Consider the following 26,658-nt stretch of genomic DNA (forward strand, 5'->3'; position numbering starts at 1 on the left):
AGTATGTTTTTTGTTGTTATTCCACATACATTTTCCCCTCGTGCCTTTTCATCAGCTTGCATTTTTTTTCTTGAATCTGTTAAGTGATTTTATTAATTTTCTCTGTATGCCGAGATGGATAAATTTCTTAACACATCACATAGCTCACAATGTGCCTGCACAGTGTCTTTTCTCCCCCTCCCAACATACAACATATACACACATAACTCTTGCTAATGTAGCTGCATTCCAACCAAGAGGCTGTCTACCCAGCACAATACAATGCCATAAAGAGATCCCAGACTTGGCTCAGGTCTGTCTCAGTGCTCTGCCAAGATGAATAAGTCTGGCCATGAAGCATGATTTCAGACATTATCCTCGTTAGGGCACAACATTGAGAGGCTATTCTATTGTCAGAACTTAAACTGGTATTTTTGCATGGCACGCTTTTATTGTAAGAGTCCAACTTAACCTCTCTTGAAATAATACTTAAATTATGAATCTAAAGAGCAATTGGGTTGACAAACTGGCCTGAAGTATAACAAAGGAGACAGCAATTGCTGCTTGTACATTTCTAAATCAATTCATAAAGCTGCTGCACAGATGTGCTACAGATGAATTGAAACAGTCTTCACAAGACAGTCTAACAGGTTCTATTATACCAATCTTAATAATGAACAGCTAGAATATACCTTTTCTCCTTTAATTCCGGGCATTCCTGGCAACCCATGCTCTCCTGGTAAGCCCTGGAATTAACACAATAATAATAAAAATAATAAAATATTTAAGTGTATGTTAATAAAACCGAACATTTTTATACCTATTCTCTTCAAATCTAAAGTTACAGATGAAAATGAACTTAGACTAGATTATTTACCGTACATAGTACTGACCTATAGTGCTAAAGAGTACAAATTAAATAATGCTTCGTTAAGAAAATTTATGAATCATTTTTTTCTTTAAATCAATATTTAATAATCAAAATTATTTCCTGGACCTTTTCAGAACTGAACTGCAGAGGTTTTTTTTTTTCTTTTACTTCTATTTCAAAATGTTCCCAACTCTTGGAAACCAAACTTTTTGTTAAGGGAGCTGGTTGTAGATACCAACTTGAGTTTTAAGCCTTGTCTTTTTTGACCTCCTGTGTGAAGTCCATAATGCAATTTTATCTCTTAAAAGCCTCAGTAAATTAATCCTGCACATTCTTTCATAATTTCTAAATCTTCTTGTGACTTTTCACATTTTAACATCAGTATCTTCTGTTGCCCTTTTATCAAAGATTTATTACAAACACAACGAAATGGGATAAAATAAAACAAATGGAAACTATTCAAATACTCCAGAAGGTTAAATCAATACCTGATTCTCTTACTATGCTTGAATAGATACAGAAAACTTCTGTCATAACTCTTCCATTTTATTCAGCCAACTATTGTATCAAACATTTTTATTTCCATTGTAAATGTCAAAAACTGATGAAATCAAACAGTCACATCTAAGCGTGGTGTCTAAATGTAAATGGAAAACAACCTTTCTGAGAAAGACACAGGAGTATATATTGCTTTTACTGTTTTCACAGTGGAAAACATAGATTTATAAACATCTGTATATGAAGTATGATGACATGTCCATGACAACTGCGAGGACTGAACAGCTGTGCTAATTTTCTCTGTTGTATTCTGTCCTTAATATAGACAGCTACTTGTTCCAACCAGTCTTTCAAATTAAAAGAAAGAAAGAAACAAACAAACAAAAAACTGAAAAATATTCTGCTTACAGCAAATCATTAAAATAATATATGAAAGTTTAAATTTATTTGACTCTGGAGCAGACATTGTGACCATGTACATGTACATACTCCTCTTGGAGGATTCCCCTTCATAGGCCACGTGGTCTCATGGTTCAAAATGTCTGTATCCTGCTTCTGATATCATTTGACAGCCTGTAGTGGAACTGGATATCGGGATTCCTTTAAGTACAGCTGAGATGAAAGCTTTTATCCCTCTTAATTATTTCACACTCTCACTCAGTGGTTCGCCCGTTAGTTTTCATTAGTTTTTGACCTTCCTTTCCATCAAGGAGAATGCTGCTCATCTGAGGTTGTTGGGCAGCAAATTGTCTATCATTACCAGTTTTAGTGGCTAAGCTACCTGGGTGTTTCTTAACAAATGCTTCCATGCATCTCCTTGACCTCCACAGGCTTCCTGAACCATTACTCCAGCCAAGATCTTCCATCTGAGCACAGATCTTTTTATCACGGAATCATAGAATCACAAGGTAGGAAAGGACCTACAAGATTATCTAGTCCAACTGTCTTCCCATTACTGTAGCTGCCACAACCCACTAAACCATATTTCATAGCTCCTCATGCAGACGCCTCTTGAACACTGACTGGGACAGTGACTCCACCACTTCCCTGGGCAGCCATTCCAGTGTCTGACCACCCTCTGAGAAAAAAAGGTTTATCTTTATGTCTAATTTAAACCTCTTCTGCTACAAATTGCAGCCATTTCCTCAGGTCCTGTTTGTTGCCTGGGAGAAGAGGCCAAACCCCTCCTCATCACAACCTCCCTTCCTTAAGTTGTAGAGTGCAATGAGGTCTCCCCTGAGCCTCCTCTTCTCCAGGCTAAACAATCCCTCAGCACCCTAGGATGGAGCCCATCCAATCCCATGAACTTGTGACAGTCCAGATGGAGGCAGAGCTTTCTAACTGTCTCCACCTGAATCACCAGGGGATCTTCTGAATCACCATGAATCTTCTCAGGAAATCTTTTTTGACACCACTTCTTCCTGGTAATCTCACCCCTTGATTGTTTCAATCCAAGTAGTATATGTGTGCAATTGATGATCAGTTTCCACACTGGTGAGTCTCTCCTGCACCTCTATTAACTGAAGAACCCATTTGTGTCACTTTTGTTTAGTACAGGTGCTATCAGAATTTAAAAGCAGCTCCTACCATTGCATTGAGCAAGCTGTACCTTTCTGGTTTTAGAGGCTGAGGTTTTGACAGTCACACACATACAAACACACGCATTATCTGCCACCTGTCACCGTTCCCTATTTGAGCTATTTTTCACCAACAGCAGCCATACAATGGCTTTCAGCATTTTATGACTCTCAGCAAGTCTCTATACATTTCATTTACAATACCAATTGACAATCATATGATTATTTTTTTCCACTCTCTACAGGAGTATTTTAGTAATTTAAGAGTAATTCAGTAAATGGGTTTTCTGTTAATTTCTTCCCATTGTCTTCGTTTTAACAGAATTAGGTAAAGGATGAGTCTGGTTCTGAGTAAGTTTTGCTCATAAATTTGGCCTGAATGTTAAGATAGTAACCACATTAAAAAAAAATAAAAATCTGTTCCACTTATTAATCTTTACCCTTTTTACGAGAAATAAATCAAATCAGGATAGTAGGAAAATAAAGACAGAAAGAATAAGGAACACTGTGTTCTAATCCTTGGAGTACCCTTACTTTCCCTATTTATCCTCACTTTGCTCCACACACACTGTTCTTTCCAGCTCATGGTTACAATACTTCTCACATTTTGTCAGAGATTTTCAGTTTTCACCTAATCTTGTGAGGCAAGAGCAATTTTTGTAGAGTTAATTAACTGTGAATTAAAAAAATAATAGTACCACCATTCTCACATACTCATGCAGACGGTAATGTGAGGACAAAAAGAACATAAGTAAATCACAGAACACTAAGCTGCAGCACAGACCTCAGTATGCTTTGACAACTGATTTCTACGGTACCAGTCATGAGAGGAGGACCTATGGTAACTTCTGTGCCACTGTTTCACTAGCTAACCGCTCACATGCCAAACTTACACAGTTTGATGAAATTACACAATACATACAACTTCTCCTGGCTCTCCCCTGGGTCCTATAGGTCCTGGAGGTCCTTGCAGTCCCTGTAAGATATTGTACACACTTGAGATAAAAGTCATCACATTGGAGGTTAATGTGTACTTTCAGGTACAGGCTCCTGAAATTACTTATTACAGCTATGGAAACCGAGGTCACCGCTATACATTAAACCATCTGGGCAAGTCTTTTAGAGATCCAAAGGATTGTTAGGGTTTGCATCAAGTCACCATTTAATTTCTCCTTTGCAATCCCCATTTTATCTATATTCTGGAGACTTCCAGTGCACTACACTTTCTAATAAGCTCTTTTCCAAGAAGAGAATGTACACCTGCCATATAATTAAAAAAACACATCAAAACACATCTATGTCTATCTCTTCAGGGAAGGCTACAACTTGTTTTACCTCTTATAATGCATATACTTATTATTATTTATGCTTACATTCCAGTCTAAGGAGTTTGCTTAGAGAATCATTTTTATCACTACAGGTCTGCAGACCCCCATCTACATAACCTGTGATGCTTTCTGATGATCTAGGGAGCTTGGGTACTATCAGCACATACTGAAATTTATACACAGCATACAACAATGTCTGTAGTTGCTATGTTAATTCTACAAAAATGCTTTTCACATACCTTAGATCCTGGATTTCCGATGAGACCAGGTGGTCCAGGGTCTCCTGTTTCACCCTAACAATATTTTTTGAGAAATTAACAGCTTTATTGTTATGTCTCCCAGAACCAGGTATGCACACTACAAATGAATTTAGTATGTACTTGTAAAATAATACCTTATTTCCTTTTAATCCCTCCTTTCCAGTTTCTCCCTGAAAACAGCAAATATGACCATAAGAAGCAGAAACTTTAGGATCGATTATTAATTCAACTCTCTACCCTAAAATGTCACACTTGCAAACTTAAAAAATATTGGGAATAAAATTAAAGAATTTCTGATGCCTTGTGGAAACTGAAAAACATTTCTCTTTCATTTAAATTCGGACTGCATGTTTTTCTAGAGTTTTCAAGAACAACTGCTTGAAGTTTTCACTTGAGATCTTCTCTAGTCTAAAGCTTATTCTTTCAAAATAAATCAGTACTTGTGACATAACATTCATCTCCAAAACAATGCATTATTACAGTGTGCCTTATTTTGGTTATTATAACATGTTTATCACAAGTATCTAAGCAACCTTCAGTTGTGTAAGAAAAAATATAGCAAGCTTCTGCCCAATGTCACGAGAGGACAATAGTTAATTTAAAAAAGCAACACATATAAACAGTCACTTAAAGACTAAGTGTTCCTAAAATAACCCCCCCAACTAGCAAGAAATTATGAACACATAAGATTGCTATAAAAGTAGTGCCCACTATTAAATGCTACACTCTGGGAACAATTAAAATTATGGCCCACATATAATTTTGTTAAATGAACGGGAGAGAGAAAAAACCTTTAGGGAACAGAAAAGTGTGTAGTTTTAACTCAGTTCAGGGACAGTAACAACTGACAATTCATCTGTCTCAATAGAAATGGTGAAGAACTGGGTACTGAGCCACATCTCAGTGTTCGAATTGATCTCAACTGGTTTGAATTTGATGCACGTGTAAGGAAATGATAAATGTGTTACGATACAAAATCACTGAATCTAATGGAAGTATACAAATAAAAGAATTGCTATAGGAACCCCATACAAAAAAAAAAAACAACAACACATGAAATGTAAATTATTCCCACAAACAGATAAAAACATAGTTATACTCACTGGATCTCCCTTGTATCCCTTTTCTCCCTGTGAAAACAAAGGAATTGAAAATATAGGGTTATTTTCAAGCAGTAAACAGCAAACGTGTGTCTGTTTTTGGTGAACAACTCTTGAAACAATGTTGTCTCTCTCTCTCTCTCTCTCTTTTTTTTTTTTTAACCTATATAAAATATATAAAATATGAATACATGAACTGCAATACTTTCTGTGAGAGATGCATACCTACACACATCAAATTCTCAATAAAAATGCTTAGAAAACGTCAGCTGAAACAAAATGGTATTGAAGTAAAGATATCACTGAATAGCAAAATTAGGACTGTTGTGAGCTGTTGGAATAGTGAAATTTACTTGAATATGTAAATATTTTCTCAGTGTAGACCCTGAGAAAATTACTAGGGGCATTCAGAAGCTGACATCTTTTCCTAAGCCAAAATAAATTTCTCTTGACTTTGAGTATATTCTCCAAGATTTAATCCATACAGTCAGACACTTTGTAGCATTGCACAGAAGCACAGAAATAATGAATTAACTTACCTTTTCACCCTTTGCACCTGGCATTCCTATTTCTCCTTTCTGACCCTTTAAACAAAGTAAATTATATTTAAAATCTTTTATGTTCTAACAAATGGAAAATTTCCCCTTGTGTTTCATCTGCACTCTATTTTATGTAGGGCACAAAATCTTAACTTTTACTGCCATGGAAAATAGAGATTTGAACATTTCCAAATTTATTTAAACAACTACATTCTACAGCAAATTGGTAGGCTTCTCAGTATGAATTGTTCCCAGTCCTGTGACAGTCACAGTGCTTTCCTTCTTCCACATTTAAAAGCAGACAGCTGACAAAAAATCATTCCACTGATTATCTAGGACAAATACCTACAGATAACATAATGTTATACAGTCAGAATTTGACCTCCATGTAATTCTTATAAGCTAATAGTGTTTTTGGTATAGTAAATTCAATCATTACAGAGAAATTACTTTTAATGGTCATGATTTACTATTAAAATATTAGCTGAATTTTGAGTTATTTGGAGGCTTTTGCCTCAAGCAGGAAAGTCATTTCAGTTCAGTTCTCCTCAGACAGGGCTATGGAAGCCATGCATAATTCTTGCAGTTTCCCTTTTTGGCTATTGCAGATTAGAGAGCAGAGGTTTACATGCAATACCTTCAGGATGCTATACGAGCTGGATATTGGACTACACCAATCAAAGAGTGACATGCCTCAGAGGCCACTGTGATAAATTAAATATGCTATGGTAAAGATGACAGAGATAGGTTAAATAGCAGCTTCAGAATTTCTCCAAATTTCATCCAAAATTCTTACAATTTCTCCTTTTTGGCCTTCAGATCCAGGAGTCCCAAGTAATCCCATTAGTCTGGTATCACTCTGGGAAGAAATACCATAACAAAAAACATGTCAACATTGATTTAGGACTTTGTTACTATTACAATTGCATGTAATTTACCAGTACATAAACACAGAAGTCCTAATTTACTTCCAGAGAGGAATACTAAATTCCCATACAATAAATGTCAGTAAAGTATTACAGCAACACATACTTTTTCATGCATTCGTATTCTACTCACATTTGCAGATCACACACAAAAGCATAAGAGGCAAATATCTATGCTTAATATTGCTATGCAAATTTGTGATTCTTTTCCTCTTAAATTAGTGCAAATAATATATGTATTTTTTGTTAATTATTATAGTTCTTTTCTCAGGTATGTTTGAAAAGAACAACAAACATAACTATGACAAAAACACAAATCTTTTTCATCTGAGCAACATGGACTTCTATTACAGCGATGAGACAGAAAGAGAGGAAATTAACATGTTCAGCAGGCTTTTCACACTGTTTCTCATAAAAGACAGATTTAAGGAAACTGGAGTTCAGGTTGTATGTTTCTAACGTACTTTAGAACTGCACCTATTTATTCTCCTGTACAAGGTAAAGACACAATATAAGACAAAATAAAGAGTTATGTTTTTACAAAGCTTAGTTTCAGGTTACCTATAGGGAATACATTTTCTTTTAATGATAATGAAAAAGCTACAAAAATAGTGAATGAGCTTTGGTTTGGACTGAAGGAATCTAAGCCTTAAAACATCTGCCACTGAGCTGAATGGAAATACTAGGAAATTTCCCTTGCCACTTTCTGGTTTCTGTGTCTGCAAAAAGGGAAGTATTACAATGAATGTAAATAGATTTACATTTTATTAACATTTTTGAAATATAGCTGAACATAACTTGAATAAAATCCAGTTATTTAATAAACATTAAGGTCCTGAACGATCTTCTATAGTGTTCAGGGTTTGTAACAGTTGCTAAACTGATTACAAATACCAGCTCCAGAGGAAGAGGTAGATGCTGAGGGAACCTGAATACTGGTGAGCAGAAGCTGACTATTGCTGGACCTTGAACAACCTAGGTGACTGTCATTATGTAAGGAGTAGGTTGTAAGTTATGATTTATCCTGACTTGTGCATTTCTTTTGCATATGTGGAGACATAAAAAAGGTATTCAAACAAAAAGCTGCTTCTATGCTCTTTGCATATTTATGCTCATTCACTCTCTATAATAAAATGCAAGAAAAATATGCTGAAGAAAAAGCCTTTTGAAAACAAAGATGAATTACTCACAAATCAATGTGTAATTCTGAGAAATTTCCAAAGCAGATTGTGATATAGTTTCAGTTGTTTCACTTTGTTGTTTCATTTTTATATGCTGGAGAACATTTCAGATTAAATTGATCTGTACGCCCTTTCCAAAGATGTTTAGAAGCAGGGCTGACTGAAATGACCTTATACCTGAATATAATGTAAATTAAAAAGATGACAAAGACGGACCTTGAAAGCCCAAGCAAAGGATGATAACAGAGGCCTGAGACCATATAAACAGCATGAATCATCGTTCACAGGTCACCAAAGAAATATTAGGTACAGAGCAGGGCAGAACCATCTTTTGGCATAATGAAGGGAAAAAATGCAGGTGTCAAATGCATGCAAAGCATCTCTGTAAATACAGTGAAAGAACAGAAGGGATATAAAAGCACAAGAAGGGATATGAAAATAAGAACAGGCACAAGGGAGGAATGAAGAGGAAAAAAATGCTTCAGCACTGCCTCCTACCAACTAGGGATCAGTGCCTCTACTTATCTTAAGCAGATTCCCCTCAAATTCATTAAAGAAAGAGTGATGTATTTAGTTTGCCATTCAGCACAACTTGCTGCTGTAAATCAGAGATTCTATTCATAGTGCTCTTTCATTATACATACAGCACAAAAAAATTACACATGTGAAGACGTGGACAATAGCCTTCTTACTTGATACACTGATTAATACTAAGCCAGAAAAAGCTTAGTTGCAATGAACTGTATAAATACACTGCAATCATGGCAACTCATTGGTACCATACAGAAATCAGAAGAAATACAAGAGGCTTAAGAACCAGATAATATACTCAGAAAAAAAGACAGTAAAGTTGGTATTAATTTATGATGTGACTTCAGATCATCTCTCATTTCCCACCTTTCTTGCTGGCAGTGTTTGTCATGACTCCTAGAAATATCAACAAAAGAAGCTGTACTAACACTCTCAGGAAACTCTGGTTTTAAAGTCACTATAGCTATAAAAATATGGTCACAATCTAAGCAATTAAAAAAACTCCACCAACAGAAATAAGAGCCCAAGAAATTCTTGAGAATGTGCATAAAATGTTGCAAGAAGGCAAAACTTCCCTGGTGGTGTAAGAAAACTCAAAAAGCCTCTGACTGAAATATCATCTCATAATTGCTAACAATCAAAGCACACTAGAAATCATATACTGGAACATGAAAAATTGCTTGGTACCTTTGAGATGCATTGAACAAAATCAACACCCATCACACTGTGCAACAGTGTGGAAAAAAAAAAAAAAAAAAAAAAGGAAAAAGAAAAAAAAAAGGTAAGTTAATGTTGTATACATCTACCTAAATTAAAAATCAATGGCAAAGCAGCCGCATCTCTGACAACTTCCTTGATGGGAATATCCCGTTCCCATTGTAAAATGTACAGAGACAAACATATTTGCTGTTCCTTCGGAGACTTCAGTTGATCCTAGCAAGATCTGAACAAGTAGTTATAAAAAGCCTGTGTATTTAAAACCTGCTACTTGAATCAGAAAGCCATTGACTCTCTCCTCTGAAACAAAATCTTAGCATTTCCTTGTTGAACAGTTAATTGCTCATGACAGAGTCATTAAAATCTTCAAGCTAGACAGCTGAAGAAAGAGGAATGTTGGTTAGCAGTTCAGAATTTATGAGACAATTAATTTACAGACACAGAGCAGCTGGTCTACATTTTTCCAGAAGACTGTTAATTAGGAAATATAAGACACCTTAGGAACTCTCAGAGTCATGCAATGTCAAGAAATGGGACTCTTGGAGACAGATGCTCACAAGTTCCTGAAGATCCCTGGGGTTTGTATTCCCTGATACAGAATTAACCTTAAAGGGACCCTCAGGGTAAAAAAATTTAATAGGCCAGAGGTAGAGAATGAGTTACAGTAAATATGATATTGATAGAGAAAACAGGACTGTTATCAATGAAAGCTGCCTCTGGAAAGAAAAATAAACGAGTGAAAAAACAGAAAGAATAAATAAAACTTAGACACATGCAGGTGAAATGGTAGATCAAATCCAGAAACTTAGTCTCCTGGTATAAAAACACACAAGATAGCAAACAAAATCATACTTCTATTCTTAATCCAAGCTCTAAATTTATAGACTGATTTGAAATGGATTAAATACCCTATCAGTGACAAAAGCAAAATGAAACAGATATTTGACATGAATTTCACTCCAGAATCTTTTTTTTTTCATCCCTGAAAAAAGATTTTTGTACTCGTCTGGATATGTTATGTAAAAAAAGTAGCCTGATTTCACCCACTTTTCATAGTTTTCATAGTTATGCATTTTAACACTAAAGGAGTTGAATATCTTCCAGTTTTGATAAGCATGACATAAATCAGGAAAAATACATTAGCCTCTGTATTAAGCAATTCCTATAATAACTCTTCATAAGCCTTTGAACGAAATATGAATTTTTATTCAGACAAATTGCATCTGAATTTCAGCATGTAATTAAGAAAGCTTGCATGATCCGTGAATCATAGTGCTTTACAATGGCAGATGCTACGTCTGCATAAATGATCTGAAATACCTGTGTAAGAGTATAAAGGAGAAAATGGCAGCTCAAATGCTATTTTAACAACTTTCTATGAAGTGCTTCTAGGTGTAAAATGTCATATAAGTAAGACAATATTCTTATTAGTCTACAATATATACATGTAACTCTTACAGATACCCAGCAGTCCTTATTTAATTACCTTCTCGCCTTTCCTCTCTATTCTTAGGATCACATCAAGTTAAGGAAAGAAAGAAGAAATGTCATGTATGACTTTGAGCAATTATGTTTAGAGCTGGGGAGCTGGTGCTTTATCCTAACAGCTGGGTGGTCCAGCTTCCTCCTTTCTGAGTTACAGCAGTCAAAAATAGAGGAGTATGAGATGCGGGAAATAAGATGTATGGCAGCAGGATAGATATATAGTAGGTGTGCAAACAGATTGCAGACTGAGCCTATGTAGGGGTGCAGAAGGGGAGCAGGGAAGGATCTACCTTTCAGATGAATCTGGAATGTGGTTTGCAAAGGTTGAAACTGTGGTAACTTCTATCTTAGATGCTTCTTAGCCATTAAGCACACAGACACAGACAACTCAAATTTCCTTACCTCATTATGATGCTTGTTCAATGAATCCAGAATTTCTTCTAGTCCAGAAGGACCCTGAAAGGAAAAAACATTTATCAGAAGATCATTTTAATTTAACTAATGTTATCTTTACCTATTTGTACTTGAGGAGCCCTGTTCCTGTAAAGGGATTTAGATTTTTATTTGCTTCCACAATAAATCATTTTCTGTAAACTCATTATATCTTTTTTGTCTGTCTGTCTGTCTGTCTGTCTATCTATCTATCTATCTATCTATCTATCTACATATCTATCTATCTATCTATCTATCTATCTACATATCTATCTACCTAGTTATTTTCCCAGGCACAATGAGAGGCATAATCAGTTTCAAAATCCTTGAGTTTTGAAAACTGGCAACTATTTTGTAGTGAATCCATCTGTCAGAGAAGGCAGAGATGACATTCACATCAGTTTTAATAGGAACCTTTTCTGGTATGAACTGAATCTTCTGCAGCATTTTAAAAGATTCCTTTCACTAACTCAAAGCACAAATTTTGATGTGGAAGCAGCTCCAGGTGTGACTAACTAGTCAGATTTTTGTACTCTGAGTACTGAAAGGGAAATTGAGAAATGACAGAATTTTCTGAGATTTTCTAGTTTTATTGGCTCTGTGAGTTTAGACATAGACAACTTTCACCTAGAATTTCAAAAAAAGGAGAACATGCTCCTAATCTAATGCAGGCTTAGGTTGGAGATATATGTATATATACATAAATTTTTAAATATATATATATTACATGTATTCTGCCACAAACCAGGCCCTCAATAAGATTTTCAGGTCTTGTGAATCAGGACAGAACGCAAAAAGTTGAGTAAAAATCTCATGAAGTAAAACTGAAAATTTAAGAATCAGAAAATTATCTCTCTTAAAGCTGTGATTTAAATATCATTTAATATGAACTATAGCCACTCATGATGCTGTAAGAAACATCTGACTGCATTAATGAGATAAAAATACCTGTTCCAGTCATCTGGTCTGAATGAACAGCATTTGACTGAGACAAGGCACAAAGGCAAAGCTTGTTCTGTTGTGTTATAATTAGAGACAATTTAAAGGAACCTGCAGCTTTTGTGTTAGTAGGAAGAATGTAGCTGGCGTAGATGTTCCCTAAAGATTACTTTATGAAGCTGAACTCTGTTCAGTTTTGGGAAGGGTTGTTCCTTAAGACAATAGAGTCTGCTTATCAGTAAGGCTCTATGTCAGACATTAGAGATTAGTCAGAGAATTTAATCACAGATTTATACTTCTATAAGGTCCTTGTTAATTGTTCTATAAGCCTTGCTGTTACACACACATTGCATATGCTACAGAAGTACTCCGGAACACATCATAATAGGAAACAGAATAAAAATCTATTGACATTTTCTCCTATTTTCAAGCTAGATGCTCTGTAAAATTCTTAGAAAAAGTCAGAAGTCAAATTACATCTCACCCATGACAGCAATTTGTCAAGATGAAAATACTATTGGTGAGACTTCCTGTACAAGAACCTCTGCCAAACTCACAGCAGCACAGGACCAGGACTCCAATGAATTTCTGGAAAAATTGAGAAAGTGTCCGCTGACTTCACGTAGAGATCCGAGGAAAATATTGATCTGCTAAGAATTAATCTGTGCAAATATTGCTGACAGTTTTACTGCTGAGTAGTAATAACGGTGTATTTACTACTTCTACTGTATATACCACACAAAACCTTACGGTGTCTCTCCATCTTTGTTCACTGTCACTGGAAGAGACACAAACCCATCATTTTAAAATTCATTTTATTTTGGAAGTGAGCTGTCACTTTAGATTTACAATGAAAAACAATATAAGTATTGTCATGATATTCTGACTGAGATGTTCTCTCAATGCTGATTTCTACAATTAATTGGAGAATTTATGCTCTGATATGAATATTAAAGATGACAGACCCAAACTGGGACTGAACCACAACGGCACTCTATAATTATTCTATGTCTCCACCTCAACACCACAAGGTTTTAACAGGGACTCTCTAATGTGGCAAATGGTCAAAAAATCAGAATTTATCAGTCCTTGTCATTTGCCACCAAGTTGTCTCCTTCACTTCCCCTCCCCTCTCCCTCCCCTCCAGTGGAAAAACAGTAAAAACAAGTCTGCTGCAATAATAAAACAGAAAAAGGATCACATGCTCTATCTGCCACCAACTCTGACCTCTCAGATACTAAATATACATCATATAAATAATTTTTGACAAATTAGGAACCCTTTTGATATGTCGCTGTTTTGAGAAAATGACAAAACCTCATGATGCCCCAGAACTATCTTGTGACTGAGGCACCTGGGAGGACCTCGAAGTATATTTGGGTTGCATTCTTGACAATGTCACAGGCTTTGCGTTAGCCAGAGGTAAACCACCTCTCTTTGTTTTTCCATTTCCAAACATTGATGTAGATTTAATAATTCCATCAGTCTTTCCATAATAAAATGAACAAAAAGAATCATTTTTTTTCTACAGCAACAGAAAATACTTTCACTCAAGGGAGTCCTCCTAAACTCTAGCTTCTGTCTTCCATTCCTTCCCATTTCACTCTAGTAATCTAGCTGCATAAGCCACTCTTGAAGTCTCTATAGGTGACTATACAACTGGTTTGCAAGTGAATAAGCAAGAAAATTAACACAGGCTGAAGAACTACTGTGCATGAAACTTCTGCCTTTTGAATGAGAATTTTGCACATCTGCCACTTTGGATGTTTTTCAAGCTTGCTCCTATGGAAATACCAATGAGAAGCTCACTTGAGCAGGGCTTCCTTATTTTTTTATCTTTTTTTTTTTTTTTTTTTAATGTTGTTTATTATGTTGAGCACTTGAGGTAACTGAAGCACACAGGGAATACACGCATACAGATAAGAACTGAAAATACATCCTAATTATTTATGAAAATTATAAGAAGGTTTCAGAAGTAATTTCCATTGTCAAGGTAGAAACAAACTGAAATTACGTTGGTTTAAAATGTACTTTCTTCCCTTAACTTCTGTACTTTGTTTGCACTCTGTGATTGCTGAGAACTGTACCCATTCTCACTGTCCATGTAGCAAGTGAATTGCAGTGGTTGTACCTCAAGAACAGGCCATTTATGAGAATGCAGCACTGAAAGTGACTCGGTGTAATCAGTTTATGCAATTATTTCAGGTCTACACCTAGTCTTGAAAATAAAATACCATTTGCTGATTACTATAATGTAAAAAACACAGAACTGCTCACTGTAGTTATGTAGCACTGAAAAATTATTCCGAAGAGCAAAATGAATTATGTTGTTTGTCAAAACAGAATACATTACATGAATTAAATGAATTAAATAAATAAATTACATTTTTATATGAATTTTAAAAACTTAAATGCATAGAAATAAATCACATGACCAGTTGTTGCCAGTCACTCCCCTGCTGCCTTTTAGGCATTTATGTTATTTTTCTAACATGCAGCAGAATGTCCAGCAATACCAAAAATGCTACTGACAATTTTCACTTACCATTGCTTTGATTTTCTGTTTATTGTAATTAACTGATAACATTCATTCAATTGCAAAATATTGGTAGAATGACAGTATTTCCTGAGGCAGAGGAAATGAGATTTTCAACGCAAACTGCTGGCTACTTAAGATAACTGCGCTGGTGGCACTGACATACATATTGAATAAGAGGGAACAAAACTGTATGGAATTAAATGGAGGAACTCAAGTAGGCTGTGAACTTCTCCCCTGCCTTGTATGAAACACAGACAAAAAATGAACCTTATTTCAATTTAAGACCTTAAGGAGACTTCATGGTAATCTGTAAAGAATGATTTCATTGATAAAGACACAAAGTTCAGCCCCTTGCAAAGGAAGCTGACGAACCCTGGTGAACCAATTCTTGATATAAAGAATTTGATGCTTCAGATCCCTAGTTAAAGAAACTTCTGGGAACACAGGGAAAGTAAAGTATATTCATTCTGTTTGCAAACAATAACTTTGAACATTTCGATAGAAAACAGCAGAGATATAAGAGAATGAATAATCTTGATTGCAGTGTGTTAACCTATGATTTAGGTGACTCAACATTTATTTGTGTGCTCTCTGCCACATACAGCTTCTTAGACAAGATGACACTTGGCCAAATCATATGCTTCATGGCTTTAAATAATAATATTGATGGTACTTCTCTTCTGCAAAATAGTTACACTGGGCAGAAATCTTACTCTGACTCACCCCAGAGAATGCTGCTATGCTTGTAGAAGTACGTAGAACAATTCTAGCTTGCTGTTCTTTATTTTTGAAACAATTTGATGATCCACGGCAAGGGGAACTATTTAGAAATGGAAATTATTCTGTTCCAGCAGAGACAGAGAAAATTGGAACAGAAGAGATCAAGTTAACCCTTAGTGGAGAAACCAGAACAATTTCATTTTCTGTCCTACTTACTGAAGTAAAACAAAAATGTAAACTCCATACCTTAGAAAGGTTTCACTAAATCCACGTTGTGCCCTATACTATCCAGTTTCATTGTCAGTATCTCCCACAAACAACGAAAATATGCAAACCAATGCCTGTTGCCATGCAGTTTAGAAACACAATAGAATCCCTAGTTCACTAGTAGAAACACAAATGACCTTCCCTTAACAGAACTCTGAACAGAAGGCAAGCAGTGATTCCTCAGGCCTTGATCATCAAAAGAGCACTTTGCCTAAGCCTAAGGGAAAGTTACAGAATTTGGCAAGTGCATCACTAGGCCAACAGCATATAAATGTTAAGTTCAGACGTGTTCCATACATTTAACTACAGAAAGAAAAATAAAGGTATTGGTGATGTAACTAGAAAAATGATGAATTAAACACTTCTTAAAAAAGGTTTGCTATACCCTCTTCTGTGATGCTAAGTCCTGTAGATATTTTTGTTAGCAACTACTGAAGAAAACTCAGTTCAGCTCTGCAGTGAGATCAAAATGCTGGACTGAGAATCTCATCTCAGCATTCTCTCTCTCAGCATAAGAGAGTATTTTTTGTTGTTATTTCGTAAAATCATTGCTTGGAATTCAATATAGAACCATGCATAATAACAGTATGTGAAAGAGACAGCATCTGTTTCACAGGATTTTAGAAGAAAATGTATGTAGGAAAATGTATGGAATACATTTGAAGGGTATGGAGATTTTCATTTCATACTCATAATAGCCAGAATATTTCTGAGGGAGAAAGGAATAGTGTATTTTACAGAAGCTTAAAACAGATCTCTGGGCTTTTTAAAAGGGAGGAAGCAATCAATAAGCACTAGAGGGAGCTGCTGTTCTACTTAAACCGTTTGGGCTCCTTGTTTTCAACTTAAATTGTTGTGCACTGGAGCGTGACATGTGGGGACATATATCTCAGCTTTCTAGTAGTGAAATTATATGTAGAACAGTACTCAAAAACAACATCAGAAACATGGATGCAATCCATGAATTCTGAACCTGAAGGGAATAACAGTAGATTTTAAAAGTCTACAATTCTCGACGCTGACTTCAGTGGCACAGTATGTATCACAGAATTACAGAATCACAAGGTTGGAAAGGACCTACAAGATTATCCAGTCCAACCATCGTCCCATTACTGCTGCTACCACAAACCACTAAACCATACCTCATAGCTCCTCATCCAGATGCCTCTTGAACACCATCAGTGATGGCAACTCCACCACCTCCCCAGGCAGACATTCCAGTGCCTGACCACTCTCTGAGAGAAAAAGTTTTTCCTTATTTCTAATCTAAAGCTTCTCTGGTACAACTTGTGGCCTTATTTGCACCAAAGGAAAAAAATGACACATAGAAAAGAATTCCTGGAAGAAGGTAAACAGAGTCCCACTTAAACCAAGTAGCTCAATCAACACTTGCCAATAGATCCACATTTCTGAGACAGTGATACAGGTTTTTAACCGAAGATGTGGAGATAATTTTAAGGGACTGGAAACCTGCTAAAAACATCAATTTTACTGAGGGGATAAAAATCCCTAGAAACCAGGCTAGGTATCTGGGAGAACCGAGGAGGAGCTAGACTCGAAGAGTTAGACTAAGAATACAAAGTAAACCTTACTTGCTGCAATGCCAGAAGTAGCTGAAAATTAATTGTTTTGATTTATCAAATGCATACCCCTTGGTAACATCCAATTTATGGCCCTTTGGACTGCTCAGAATGTAGTTTACATCCCCCCTTCCCCATTTTTTAGCACTGTGTTTTATATCAAACACCTCAAGGATCCCAACATCTGCTCTCCAGTGTCCTCAAGGAGGCAGAATTTTCCATCTTACAGTATTTTTGCTTTGTTTTGTTTTGTTTTTTGTCATTGCAGAGCACCTGGATGTTTTTCCAATATACCTCACAGCATGAACAGATAAGATCCATTATATAGCTACTCTGAAAATTAATAATTTAACCTTCCTTTTCTGAAATAAAACTTTCATACTTTTTAGAAATATCAAGCACCAAGTTTACTTTTTCTGGAGAAAACTCCAGACTGTAGTGAGCCCAATTTTCACATGTTAAGTCAGTTCACATGTTAAGCGTTTTGTACCCTATGCATGCCAAATTTATGATTGCAACCAGCCTGTGGGAGTGATAGTTCTGAGGCCAAAGAAGAGGCTATATCCATATTCATGAGGAGGCTGCCACTACTGTTAGAAGCAGAGGGGTGACAGTAATAACCATACAGCAAAATCCAGTGCGTTCTAAGCCTTAAAAATGAGAGGACAAATGATGAGTCTCATTAAAGTCTTTTGAGCATGTACAAGCTTTAGCACTTTAAATATGTGGATACTGCCAATGCATATTAATAAGCATTACTCCTTATACAGCATGCTTTTTGTACATTATTTTATCAGTCGTGGAAAAAGAATTCAAGATGCTGCTGTAGCTGTATCCAAAATAAGGACTGTATCAAGATGTTTATAACAGAAACAAACATCTTTACCCAATATTTAGACCATGTCTACTTGAGGAATGCTTGACTGATAAAGCAGTGCTGGGGTACAGTCCCCATACAGTGCTCCTTGAATGGATCCTACTGTGCTGAAAAAGGGGAACTTTGCATTGCTGTAGGAAAATCTGAAATAGTCTTAAATAATAAAAGTGCAATTTAGCTTCCACTCATATTGCTTCTGGTGAGCTTGTCAAAGGTCATACATCTTCCCAAGCCTGACCTGTAAGCACACCTATAATGGCAGAAATCTATAATGGACATACAGTTTTTTATTGGTTCATAAAAAGTTAAGCATCTTGTCTCTTCTATGTTTTTATTTTCTACTTGTTTTTATTTTAAAGGCCATTTTTTCCATATTTGTATTAAGAAAAATTCTGCATCGCATCTTCTCCCTGTTTGGACACCCCTGAGCCTGCAACATCATTTTAGCATTAGTAACTCATGGTGTAAAAAACACTCAAACAAGGCTTCAATATGACAATGAGTAGGAGAGGAGGAGCAGGAGCTATTAAGTTGTATGCAGGATATGCAGGATAAATGAATATAATTATCAATTTCTTCCTGAACATTTCTTTTTCTTTTTTTTTCCCCCAGTGAGAAAGGGAAATAACTGTGATTTGTGACATGTAAGGGGTGGGCTATGTTTCTATAGAATTGTAAATGGCATCTATTTCAATTTACTAATTCTATTTAATGCAGCAAGATTCTCTCCTCTAGAAATAAACCTAGAAGTTTTCTCTCTCTGTAATCCTGAAGTACACAAATCAAATGTTTTGACATACAAACTGCTGACCTTTATCTGTTTCATATAAGCAGAAAAAGGAATCATGAAATCCTTGTTTGATACCATGAATATGAAGCAGCAGCAGCTTACTTATTCCACAAATTAACAGCTGTTTTATGCACGACAGCATTTTTACAATACGATATATATTTACAATATGTATATACAATATAAAATATATGAATATGACAAAGTCTTCCCCTACCAGAAGAAGACTGCATTCATTGTAGGTTAAGATGGCCCAGATTCATGCTTGTTTTCGAATATGAAATCACGTATCTCTTAAAAAATAAATCCCAAACCTCTTAGACCTGAGTTAAAACCGTTAGTGCTTCATATTATAAATCCTTTCATAAAGTCATGTATTTCCTAATCTTTTTAATTCTTCAGTAAACTCATCTGAACCACAGCTGAGTGCTCATTCCAGTGCCGGGTATAATCCTCCCTGCCATTCAGGCAGTTGGCACATGCTTCACAAAGTCCTTCATCTTTCAAATTACCCCTCTGAGACAGAAATTATCCCATCTTCTACAGAGCATCACGCGTTTTGTAAAGTGAATGAATGCACAGTATTCCCATTTAGTATACATGGCTGGTCTTTCTTTGAAATGCCAGACATCTTCTGTTTCCTCCACAGCAGTTAGCATCTTGGTTATTCCCTTCTGTATTGTTCTGCACATTCTCTCATGTTTGTGGACGCAGTCCTTTCATCTCTGCTGCATAAAAAGGCTGGGTCTAGTAGCCATCTGATACAGCAGAGCACTAACCAACTGTTTTTAACTATAACCAGGCTTAGGAAAGCTGTTTAAAAACATCAACCAAAGATCCCTGTTCCAAGATGGGGTGGATATTTCCTGTCCCCTTACTTGATACTCACAGGAGGTCCCGGCGGTCCTGGTTTTCCAGGGAGGCCTGGCTTGCCTCTTCTTCCCTGGAAACAGAAAAGAGCAGCAGATGTTTACAAATGTTACTGCTAATGACTGATCAATAATTAGAACTTTGTTTAAAAGAAAGATTTACTGCCTTACTAAGTAGGAAGAAGTTCAAAAATTATCCAGACTGAATACTTACACAGGTCACTGCAACACCACCTAAGTTTAGCACTTCCAGGATTGCTTTTAGAAATTAGGAGAAATGGTGTCTTTGCATCTCTGTAACATTTCCTGTCACATTTTAAAGCTATGTCTCAAATGTGACTGCATATTGATACAGCATCCTGATGACATGTGAGTTATATTTCATCTGAATATTCCAGAGTTTGGGATGCTAAATTGTGTCAGAGCAGTAGTCTCTCCGACTCACACCATAAGTAAAAATGTGCAACATAACCCTATTAACAAACACCCCCATCTTTCTCCAGGATGTGAGAACAAGAAGAAAACGCTTGGAAATTTACCTGGAAAAACAGTTTATCTTCTTCATGCAATTAGTACTATCTGTATACATACTGCAAGTGCAACATCATTTGCATTAAAAATTCAGGTCCATAAAAGCCTACTTAAGTTAACAGGAGACTTTCAACACAGTCTGAAAAATATGCACATGTAACTAATATGATATTTTAGCACCGAACTCAATTGGACAACTGCTGTTTTCACACACACATTTCTTTTTAAGAAGATAACATAAAAATGGAAGTAATTTACAGTAATTTACATCCTTATTACCAAGCTGAAATCCAATGTGCTATTTTAGAAACAACAGCTGAGAACATCCAATATCTAGGTGTGATGAAAAAAAGAGAATTATGTGCACACTGACTAATTTTTCCCTTGCATATAGCAAATGTAAATGAACAAAAAGAATTAGGGGGACGTCCTAGTGAAAACTTGGCTTAAGAAGCCAAAAAAAGGAAAATGCTTGCTGACAGCATGCAATTAGAACATAGGGGATATTTCTGTAACTGATGTTTCCTACATCTAACGCTACTTCTGTATCTTATTAAATGATATCACACAGAGTGCAGAAGGAAACCTCAGGAACAGAGGGGTAAACCTCAGCCTAACTATCTAAAGGTGAAAACCCTAATGTGTAGAAACCTCTCACACTCTGCCCCTCATTAATCAAAAACTATCCTGTCATCATCTTGCTCTCAGTAAGGGTGGAAAATCCCTTCCCTCACAGCCTGCAGCTAACCAGCGTAATCCACTGCTCAGATGTCAGAGGTGCTTCTGAGAAGCAGGACACGAGGGTGTGAAGCCCTTCAAAGTGAAGAAAGAACCTAACAAGGGCTGTGGGGACACAGGACAAGTGCTCTGCCACCACAGTTTTATGAGTCAGTGTGTTTTAAGGGCAGTGTGAAAAAATAAATAAATTAAAAAATCAGCATATTTGGAGTGCCAAATTCCTGGGTCTTAACTAGCTGAGACATATGCTATGTGCTGAGCTGTTTAATCCTGTCAGCACTCGCACATGCAGAGCCACAACTGGGGCAGCGCAGGGTGAATGTTCAGAATCAAAATACAGCACCAGGTGCCTATATTGGGTTCAAAGCTCAGCACCCACCCCATGATATGTCCTCTGCTGGCTGGTAACAGAGCCTGTGCAGCCATGAGATGAACCAGAGCACGTAAATCAGCTGGGTTAAGGACAGCGCACAGAAAGCCCACTGATTTTTAACTCAGGTCAGCTCTGGATTCAGCTCACGGTGCAGACTTGTATTCAGCCACACATGAGAGGCCACAGTGCTGGGAAAGGTGTGTGTATACACTCCCCAAAAAAGAGACTGTTAGTTATCAGTGCCACCAACATTGCAGTGTGCTTCTTTGGGCCTTCACCCCGCATGCCAAAATCTCATTTAGATTTTATGTCTCACAGTTGAGATGTGTGACTTTTAGACTGATCTCTACTTCAGAAAGACAGATGGAAATTAATATTTCCCAGCTTTCTTGAAAGACAGTAAACTTCCTTGGGAAAGTATGAAAACCAGATTGAGATAATAATGTGAGTAATAAACAAATAGGAGCTGCTTCATGCTTTTGAAATAGTCCCTGTGAGTTATTACAATCTATACTGTTGACTTCTTGAAGCACCTTCCTTTTCCTGTTTGGTCTTATTTAAAGCATCCTGAGGAGACACATAAAATCACATCAGTCTAAACAAAGTATCAAGGAAGTGTCTCTGGGAAGAAGGCAGGGCTGTGACTGGCAGACACAACTGTGAATGAGGTGTTAATTACACAGGAAAACACCAAATATGCTCGGAAGGCAATTTTGCCTTTATTTACAAGATGAGCTAAAATGTGATTTATGACATATTGCCAAGTCAAAACTTGAAAAGCTTTCTGAAAAAAGAAATCAGCTATAGAAGAAATCAAATAAATGGAGACAGTTAATTTGTCACAGTTGTCAACTGATTACCAGGACACTTACCTGCTGCAACAAAGAATAAACACTTGCCATACATTTTGTCCAATCAGTTTGTTATCAGTCATTATAGTGAAACAATCACACACTTGTGTTATTAGAGAAGCCAAAGTAAATGCAAATACTGAAAATTACACACAAAATGAAAATACTGACATTTTCACTCTTTGAGTGGATGAAAATCTAATAGAATTCAAGTTATAAGCTTCTAGATTTATTTGTTGTGTTTCTTTAAATCACATCATGCATTCTTCATTTTCCTTCTACTTTCACAGCCAGTGTCAAAGGTAGAACTTTTTTTTTCCCTCACTGCTTCATAATCATAAACACACCTTTATTAGCATGAGCATTTCTGATTGAGCTGCTCTGTGGTGTGCAAATAATATCATAACACCGTGGATATTAGGTCATTCCTCACATCTTAAGAATCATTATAGCCAATGCAGTGATCATCAGAATGTACCAAAAAATAAAATGAATAAAAAGATAAAATATGGTATTTCTGAAGTGAAACATTAGCTTTTTTTTTTTTTTCTTTTCTTTTTTAGAGATGCACACAGATCTTCACCTACTTCTTTGCAGTCCTGCTTCTCCATAACTTCCCAGCATCAGTATGGAAAAAAAACATATTAAAAGTAGAGATAAATAGTTATCCTTTTTTGTTTATAATAATGTGATTTAAAAAGTTAGAAGAATTTCTTTTGATAAGCCAATTATGTGCTTGCCTTGAACAGACCATGACCCAGTCTGTGATTAAATATTTACATTTTCATTCTAAGTCTTCCTTCTGGCAAGAAAGAACTGCAAATACCTTGGTGCCCTCTTGGGTTCACAGAGCGGGCAGAGCTTTGGCTCCAACCTCCCTTTTCAGAAGTGGGTGAAAGCCTCCTTCCTGTGTTACTGTGTGGCAGAGAGCTGACATATGCAGCTCAATAAACTGTTCCCTTACTCCTTTGCAAGTAGATGTGTAGAGATTAAAATGCACCAAAAAAAAGCATTAGCTGCCTGAATAGTGTTATTTTCTGCACAGACATTATCTACAAGTGATAAAAGTAAAGTGAAATTCATTATCTTTGTTGAGTTTACCTAGCAAACATTCAGGTTAAAGACAACTAAAATAAAAATAACCATTCCAGGCCACACCAACTTAGAAAAATACAAGAGGTAAACACTGTCAACAGTTGTTAAAAACTATTTAGAAAAGCATATAAGGAAAATAAAAGAAAAAGAGTTCCTGACTATTTTCTTTCTTGCTACACATTTTGTTGTTGCTCTTAGCAATCAGTGTGATAAGAAGCTATCTAAATGTTACTGATATTTTTGCCCAGCCTCTTGACTCCTGTTCTGTACTAGTTTAGATAGTAAGCTACTTTCCTTTTCTCTTTAGGACAAACTTCAGCTATGATACAGACATAAATCATTCAAACAACAACTGCTTGGTCAGGGACAAAAAGAATGAAATATTAAAAACAGAATAAATGAGAAATTATATGCTCCAGCAAACCCCAGCTGAGTGCCTAGCTAAAGAACACAGTCAGCTGAACTCTTTATTCCTCTCTTCCTTCACCCTTTCTGTTAATCAAAATGACTTGACAAATTTTGCCTCACATTAGATTGAAAGCTCTTTAGAAGTGAGGCTCTGTGCATCTTTGCACACACCTGTACCCTGACTGCAGCCTCTGGGCATGGCTGCAGCTCCAATACACAATGGAAGAATTCTAAATCTATATCGCAGCTCCGTGCTGTATCATATTACATCCATCTATTCATATATCTCTAAGTATAGAAGAGTAAGACCACTAATCCTAGTGCCTAAAATAAACTGCAGATTATTTTAGGACAAAGTTAAGTGGAGTTATGTAGGAATACTGACAAGACTTATGAAATGGAATTAATAATTCAAAGAACCTATGCCTGAATATGAAGGCAAAAGTCTTTAATTAAGCCTGTGTGAATTTTAAAGGGAAACTGTTAATTAGCAGTTCCTGAAACACATCATCATGTTTCAAAACAGAAACTAGTTCTAGAGAAAGTAGGAAGCTGGGCTTTAAAGCCCTTACTACTATAGTTATTAGACAAGATTAATGAGGCTTATGTAACTCGTTTGCCAGGATAAACTGAGATCCTCTTGCATAAACCCTAAAAACAGACTGAAAGTGGGACAGATATACCCAAAACAGAAAGCAGATGCACAGTACAGACACTGATGTTAGTGTCCACTGTATGGCCACCTCAACAGCTTCTCAGGCACCTAACTGTAGTCACAAAGGCAGGTTCTGAGTAGGTATTGGATTGTTTCTCACGCACCCAAAGCTGCCTCAAGAAGTCTAACACAATCTTTAGTGCCTTCAGTAGTTCAACACAACTTTCCTTCACTTCAGCCCTCTCAGCTGATAAACACTTATAAACTCTTCTATTTTCCCTCTCTGTAGTAATTACCCTATGCTCCCAGCTGCTCGATGAATCCACCATAAACCCACTCTGATCCAGGGGAAGAACAGGTGGAACTGTGACAGCCCTCTACTGTATGGTTTCCCATGGGCTTGCCAAATTGCCACACCAGGGCACAAAGGCAGATGTCACATGGTGCTATCAGTAAGAAAGCCAGTTCAAGAAGTGCTGAAAAAGGAAGAGAACTAATCACAAAAATCAGAGCAATCACAGATCGAACCCTGCTTGCACCTCCAACTGTGCCATAACACAATGTTAGCATCTACCAAATGGCTTCGTGACAGGAGGCTTCCCCAAGATGTCAACAAGCTATTTAACAGGTCTCAGTGTGAAAATTAGATATCTACAACAAATGTGCAGTGCCAATGCAGTCATTATTTCCCATTGTGCTCTTAACCAAACTTTTGGTAATATTTAAGGATGCCTTTGACATTTAACCATCAAACTGTCCAAAAGATGGACTTAATGATGCTTATAAGTCCCTTCCAGCTTGGGATATCCTATAATTCTATGAACTCTTTACAATACTGTTAATAGCTTTGTAAAGTAACTTTGATAGTGCTAGAATTATATATATTTTTAATCCTTAGTAATCTTATAGTTTGAATACTCTGTTGCCCAAATTGGAAATCCACCTTGTAGCCAGTGAAGCATTGGTTACTGCAGCGATTATGATATTAGGACATGAATATACAAATTCTTCACTCCTCTTAACCTTGGCCTTGAGGTTATCTGATGGTAATGAACACAACAAATTAACATCTATATTAAATATTAAATTAAATTAAACTCACAGGAAATAAGAAAGCCTACAACTCGCATCCCACTAAGTCTTTCACAGAAACATAGTTTACAAAAGCACAGAGCACACAAGGTCCTGATCCTCTGTTTTGGAAAGGAAGTCATCAGGGACCTCCTTGCTAATGCAGAAGCATTTCTTCACTAAATGTTGGCTTTCTTATTTTAGGCATGATTTCCAATAGAGACTACTTCCTTTTATATTTATAAAATGCTAGAAGAGATTAGCTAGTACTCTTGATGTGCTTAATAAGTTCCAAAATAATGCTTAAAAAGGCACAACAATGCCAAGAAGTAAAATACTACAACATAAATTCTGCATTGCTTCTAACAAACCTCTACACAGAATCAGTCACAATTATTCAGGTGTACCACAGAAATGCATTTTCAATACAAAATCACTTGTAGAGGCATTTTTCAACTACACTTAGATTTCTTAGTTACTGAAGATGAATATCTTTTGTATTTTTAATAATTTAATTTTTAATTATAAGAACTAGTTTTCTATTCTCTTAAGTTGCTATACCTTTTGGTAAGAAATATTAAAAACAAAAACAACAACAAAAAAAGGCTGATAAAAAGTATTTGTAAAGTAGTTCAAAAGTTTTGAGATCTTAAAACTGAAATAATCTCTTTCCATTTTTCTCTGTACCCTACCTTACTGGTCCTTTGCTTTTAATTCAGAAACACCCCAGCTGAAAATTGCCTCCCTCTTTTACAATAACCATTTTAGATTGTTACATAGCTGATTGAAGGAATGTACATGACTCCAACTTAAAGAAAATCAAACCAAAGCATTACATTCTTAAAAACAACTTACATCAAAGTCAGGAAGGACTGAGAAGATTAAAAGAGATTTCAAAACTCCAGAGCTATAGCTGTGATAAATATTGTTT

The 26,658-nt window shown here is 36.2% G+C and overlaps 1 protein-coding gene across 8 annotated transcripts in view; it reads right to left on the reverse strand.

Moving 5' to 3' along the window:
* Nucleotides 1-26,658, reverse strand: part of COL19A1 (collagen type XIX alpha 1 chain) — a 170,820-nt gene that overhangs the window by 34,114 nt on the left and 110,048 nt on the right. For all 8 annotated transcript variants that reach the window (XM_085541988.1, XM_085541984.1, XM_015859135.3 and 5 more), the window contains 9 exons: nt 20,026-20,079; nt 11,395-11,448; nt 6,949-7,011; nt 6,153-6,197; nt 5,617-5,643; nt 4,648-4,683; nt 4,493-4,546; nt 3,848-3,901; nt 672-725 (listed from right to left, as the gene is read on the reverse strand). In XM_085541988.1, the coding sequence (XP_085398114.1) occupies nt 672-725; nt 3,848-3,901; nt 4,493-4,546; nt 4,648-4,683; nt 5,617-5,643; nt 6,153-6,197; nt 6,949-7,011; nt 11,395-11,448; nt 20,026-20,079 (441 nt within the window). The remainder of the gene's footprint in view (nt 1-671; nt 726-3,847; nt 3,902-4,492; nt 4,547-4,647; nt 4,684-5,616; nt 5,644-6,152; nt 6,198-6,948; nt 7,012-11,394; nt 11,449-20,025; nt 20,080-26,658) is intronic.

This window comes from Coturnix japonica, chromosome 3 (assembly GCF_054131305.1).
Source record: "Coturnix japonica strain WE chromosome 3, WE-NBRP24, whole genome shotgun sequence".
NCBI lineage: Eukaryota > Metazoa > Chordata > Aves > Galliformes > Phasianidae > Coturnix > Coturnix japonica.